The sequence below is a fragment of the Nansenia antarctica genome (assembly GCF_963989245.1).
Source record: "Nansenia antarctica genome assembly, chromosome: 13".
In the NCBI taxonomy this organism is placed as follows: domain Eukaryota; kingdom Metazoa; phylum Chordata; class Actinopteri; order Argentiniformes; family Microstomatidae; genus Nansenia; species Nansenia antarctica.
In genome coordinates, this window is record NC_137683.1 from 19,896,817 (window position 1) to 19,902,743 (window position 5,927).

The 5,927-nt window shown below is 45.4% G+C and overlaps 1 protein-coding gene across 1 annotated transcript in view; it reads right to left on the bottom strand.

The window, feature by feature from the left end:
- slc3a2a (solute carrier family 3 member 2a) overlaps positions 1-2,501 on the bottom strand; it is a gene marked incomplete at both ends in the record, with an annotated part of 5,933 nt that extends 3,432 nt beyond the window's left edge. Inside the window, 3 exons of the mRNA XM_080544064.1 lie at positions 261-434; positions 1,707-1,897; positions 2,299-2,501. Coding sequence (XP_080400190.1) covers positions 261-434; positions 1,707-1,897; positions 2,299-2,501 — 568 coding nt within the window. The remainder of the gene's footprint in view (positions 1-260; positions 435-1,706; positions 1,898-2,298) is intronic.
- Between the last annotated feature and the right edge of the window lie 3,426 nt (positions 2,502-5,927).

Here is a 5,927-nt window from a genome sequence, read left to right on the forward strand (position 1 = left end):
CTATCTATAGTATCTATGTATCTATCTATCTATAGTATCTATCTATGTATCTATCTATAGTATCTATCTAATAGTATCCATGTATCTATCTATCTACAGTATCCATTTATCTATCTACATTATCTATCTATAGTATATATCTACGGTATCTATCTATAGTATCTATCTATGCATCTATCTATCTACAGTATCTATATCTATGCTGTGCTACACTAACCAGACCCCAGGTCAGGGCCCCTCTAGCGTCCTGCCCTCCTCACCCTTCTTGTGGGCCTTCTCCAGCAGGGCCTCCAGGTCCTTGTCGCTGCCCTGGGTCGGGTCGATGGAGGCCAGGTCCAGAGTGTCCACAGAATCCGCCTGCACGGTGTGGATGGGCCCCAGAACCAAGCCCTTCACCTTCAACTTACTCAGGACATCCAGCTTCTCCACCACACCTGGGAGAGGGGAGGGGGTAGGGGGACGGAGGGGAGGGAGAGAGGGAGGGAGGGAGAGAGGGGAGGGAAAGAGGGAGAGAGGGGAGGGCAGGGAGGGAGAGAGGGAGGGGGGAGGGAGAGAGGGGAGGGAAGAGGGAAGTGTGAGACCCAGGAGATTAGGAGTCAGAGGAACGGTGAGGTGAAAGGAGAGGGAGAGAGAGGGAGAGAAAAAGAGGGGTAGAGAGTGTGTGTGTTTTAGTTCAGGGTATTGACTCAAGGCGAGGGTGTGTGAAGAACTGTAATAACCAGGCTTCATAGTCAGCTAGCTGTTAGCCCAGCCGGGGGAGGCTGGCGGCGGTATAAGTCAGCCTCAGGCACCGCCCGCAGCCAGGTGAACGTGACTCTTGGTGGTTGTTTCTCCCACAGAGAAGAGGAAAAGAAGAAGAGAGAGAGGGAAGAGGAGGAAAAGAGGAAGAGAAGAGGCCGTGACCCGGAGCCTCGTCAGCAGACTGTTGCTCCAGAGACATGAGACAGTCACAAGACCACCAGACAGTCAGCCACCACTCTACTCCTCCTCCTCCTGCCCCTTCCTTCCTTCCCTCCTTCCCTCCTTCCCTCCCTCCCTTCCTCCCCACTTTACTCCTCCTGCCCCTTCCCTCCTCTAATTTTATTTTTCTATTTAACCTTTATTTTAACCAGGAGGTCCTTTGAGATTAAAATGTATTTTTCGAGGGAGACATGACCAAGAAAGCACACCAGTACAGATAAAAGTTAGAGAATTGACGAATAAAACATAATACATAACAGATAGGAGATAACAGATGAATATAATAAATAAAATAAAAATAGGGCTAGCAATTGCAAATTTCTGTCACACAATTTCCAATCAGAGCTTTGAACTCTCTTAACTTCTCCTAACCCTTCCCTCCTCCCTCCCCTCCCTCTCTCCCTTCTCTACTTCACCTGCACCTTCTCTCCCACCTCTCTGTACTCTACTCCTCCTGCCCCTTCCCTTCCCTCCCTCCCTCCCTCCCTCCATCCATCCCCACTCTACTCTACCTGCCTCCTCCCCACTCTCCTCCTCCTGTCCCATGACGTGCTAACCATGAAGTGAGTGCTGCTACAGTGCCTCAATGCCTTGAGTCAATGGAATGAGTATAGGGTTGTTTAGTTTAGCTGTGCTACAGTTATCACAGACTAAAGCTCTTTTCTTAAACCCCCCCCCCCTGCCCCCCACCCCTCCCCCCTCTACCCCCACTGCGCCCCCTCCCCCCACCCACCCACCCGCCTCACCTTTTAGCCCCTTGTCGTTGTTGAAAGCGTCGAGGTCGGAGATCTGGTAGAGAGGCCCCTCGTTCCACCAGTTCATGTCAGGCATGGGTTTGCAGCGGGGGGCCTGCACTATGATCACTATGGCCCCGGCCAGCATGCCCACCCAGCCCAGCCAGAACAGGACCAGGAGCAGCCAACGGGTACGGACCCACCTGGGGGGGAGGAGGGGGAGGAGGAGGAGGAGGAGGAGGAGGAGGAGGAGGAGAGGGAGAGAGAGGGGGAGGGAGAAGGAGGAGGAGAGGGAGAGAGAGGGGGAGAGGGAGAGGAGGAGTTAAATAAATATCTGTCAACTGCCGACTTAGCTCTATATATCACATAGGGGGACGACATCAGCACGGTTTCATTTCTAACTGGACAGAAAAAGATGGAGTTAAATGTGTTATCTGACGTATTATCCTTGCTAAAAAATCTATTGAAATTGAATTCGTAATTTGTCTGGAAGCTCAAATACATAGCAAGAACTATACCTAGTATGGAGATAAACTCTACGACTACCGAGTATGTCCATTAATGTGGGGTTAAGAGAACTTTAAAAAATGTGTTTTATCCATACCCTGCAGTTCCAGCCACCTTCATCAGCTCGTCCTTGGAGAGGCCGGTGAATTTGACCTCCTCGTCCGGGACCTTCACTTTGACGCTGCCGTTCTTCTCGGTGCCGGGGCTGTCCCCGGTCATGTCCCCGGTCATGGGCTGCTTCTCCTGGTCCAGCTCGTTTAACTCCACGTCCTTCATGTCCACCTCCGTGTTTTTACTCATCTTCACACCGGTTTAAACTGCTTAGCCTATCTCTGTGTACCTGTGAGGAGATTAGACAGGAGAAGAAGTGATCAGTATTATTATAGCCTACAGTTGTCCTCTTGACTTGTTTGTGTGTTTGTTGATTGATTGATTGATTGAAAACTTTATTAGAAGATTTGCAGAAGTAGGTACATGAAAGTACATATTACATACAAGGTCAACTAAAAGGATAAAAACCCAAGAAAGCCACTGGCTTATTTCAATTGGGGTCCTTGATTCTCAATTCATCGTTACATGTAAGACAGACAAAAAAACTAGTACTATCTACAAGATAATACAGCCAAATAACTATTACTATCTACAAGATAAAAATACATCCATCATGGGAAGAACAATACAACAAAACATAAGGTATGTACAGCGGGTAGGACAGGTGGGGACATACACCACAGGTGGGGGCGGGGGACAAAACACAAAGTATGTACAGTGGGTAGGTCGGGTCTTTTAATCTGATTTTTGATTTAGATGGTCCAGTTACGGATTGTAGCCTCCTGTAAATGTTGCTCATCATTGGATTGATTTGGACAAATCAATCAGTAGGTTCATCCGGATGTAAAGTCGCCACCCCCTGACTAAATTAACGACTATTTCTGGATCGATAAGCAAGATATTCTTGCTTGGAGAGACACAAAATGGAGGAAGTTAACAGTTATAGATTATTTAGAACAAATGTTAAGTCACGCTTCCTCGGGTCTGAGTGATTGCGACACCCAACATTTACATAAGTCATCTAGACGTTTATCCCAAATCGACTTTATACTAAGTACATTTGTCTCAGTAAGTGAATCAACTAGACAGATCATCGTCAGTAACAGCTATACGATACGAACACGTGTTACAACCACAGACAGTACTCACTACCACTGACTGTACAACTCTGTTGACTTACTTCTAAAAACACCATCATTTGTTCAAAGAAAAACCGCTAATTTGTTATTTCTCTCTGGTCTCCACGATGTCCACAGTATTCTCTGATTGTCCTGATGTTTTGGTATAAGGGAATGAACTCTTAACCAGTTTAAGAATGAAAGTTTAGTGAAACACCAGTTTTATGTCATCACATAACTGTCATAACGGCGTCACCTCGTGAGCTTAGAATGATAAGGTTCTATCTCCGTTTAGAATGATAAGGTTCTATCTCCGTTTAGAATGAGAAGGTTCTATCTCCGTTTAGAATGATAAGGTTCTATCTCCGTTTAGGGCAGTTCAGAGATATTGAGCGTCAAAGTTTTTACATTCCATTATGTTCTGTGAGATGGAACCTTTGTATTTTATGAATTACTAACTCAAAAAATGTCAACATTTAAAAAATAAACCACACAGGCATTAATAAACACCTAATGGATCAGATTATGTAAAAAAAAAAAAAAAATGGAGATAGAACCTTATAATTCTAACGTCACGACCTGCCAACGTCCTCTCCGTTCAACTCCAAAACTACCCAAAGTAACAGCTATTTTAATAAAGATTTTGGACTTTGTTTCATAACTTTAAAAGTAGGTCTTATAAGTATGATTACCTTGTTTTAACCGGTAGACTCCGTCACTCTGCTGACAGGTGTTTGGGCTGACGGTGTTTTTACAGTGTCAGAGGACCAGCCAGACTTATAAAGACACTGAACGTGACGTAAATTACGTGTCAACGGCTGCGTTCGCACATTCGCTCTGGAAATCTTGATCAGCACTCACGGAATGCCTCTTGTCCAATCAAATGACTCGGTTGCTTTATAACGTTGAACCCCTTGTGCGCTCCGGCGCTCTGAGAGCGAATTTACGAACGCAGCCAACGTTTTTGAAATCAGGCATCATTCATTCAGGTCACATTCTGAAGCATTTCAGACAGTCGATTAACTAACTATGCGTTTAAAGAGAGCGACAGATAAAGTATCGGTGTTTTTTCGTCCTTCATAACAACATATGTGGAACTTTGCACGTTGAACGTGCTTGCGTGAATACACGAGTGGTTTAGCGAGTAGACCGGAGTAGACAGTAAATTAATGTACATGAACGTATGAATGAATGAATGAATGGTCTTTATTGTCATTGATATAGTACAGGTACCATACAACGAAATTTGGGAGGGGGGGCTCCCCTGGTGCTAGGAAAAAAAATACTAAAAACAAGAAGGGAAAAAGAGCTGGTTTACATAAATAAAGGCTATGTACACTATCCACTATACTATACTATATACATTCCACCTTAAGAGGGTCCTAAACCTGTTCCCTTATGCTGTCCACCCTCCCATCTGTTCAGACGAGCAGTGTGGAAATGTCACAACAGCAAAGAACAGGTCAACAACATCCTTGAGACTTCACGTAGATAATAAGGGACTTACCAAATGTCAATAACTTATTATGTGTGTGGTTTATAAATACCTCAAACACCACCTCACATTAAGTGGGCATCAAATATGAAATCTGCTGAATCAGATGAATCATCCTTGCTCTGAAGCAACATAAGCTCATAAATTAAAAACAATAAGGTGTCTAAAGTCCAAGAGCGAGTGGGACTGAGTCAGCATGCGGCCTGATACAAGTAGATAGGGTGACGACCTTTGACATACAGTATCATACAGTTGCTGACATTTTATATCACAAAATGGTATGTCCTTGGAATGGTTTTTGGAGAATCAGGATCAACATAATTGGCCTACTCAACCCATGTAAAATGAGACAGAGAGAGAGAGAGAGAGAGAGAGAGAGAGAGAGAGAGAGAGAAGAGAGAGAGAGAGAGAGAGAGAGAGAGAGAGAGAGAGAGAGCGAGAGAGAGATCAGGGGAGAGAGAGATAGACGTGGAGAGAGAATTGGGGGATGTAAGAAGGCAGAGAGAGAGAGAGAGAGAGAGAGAAAGAGGGGGCAGGGGGAGAGAGGAGGGGATAGGGAGAGAGAGAGGGGGTAGAGAGAGAGGAGAGTGGAGGTGTAAACATGTTTGTGAGGTAAAGGTTATGAGGTAACATTAGGAAAGTGATGTAACTGAAACTGTGGTCTGGCAGGGTTTGTATGAATAGAAAGATACTCTCTGATGCATAAACACACTCCCTAAGCTATCTATACTCCTTTCCCAAACACACACACAGACACACACACACACACACACACGCTGACAGACTCTCTCTACCTCTCTCACATACACGCTCACACACTCTCTCTCTCACACACACACACACACACACATACATGCTCATCACTTCCACCAGCCTCTCGTGGAGGTAGAGTGATGTTGTTCTAGGGTGTGTGTGTGTGTGTGTGTGTGTATGCGTGCGTCCATGCGTGTGTGTGTGTGTGTGTGTGTGTGTGCGAGCCTGCGTGCGTGTGTGTGTGTGTGGTATAACCTCTATCATGTTTACTATTTGGCAGGAGGAGAGGTGACGCAACTAGAGCTGGTT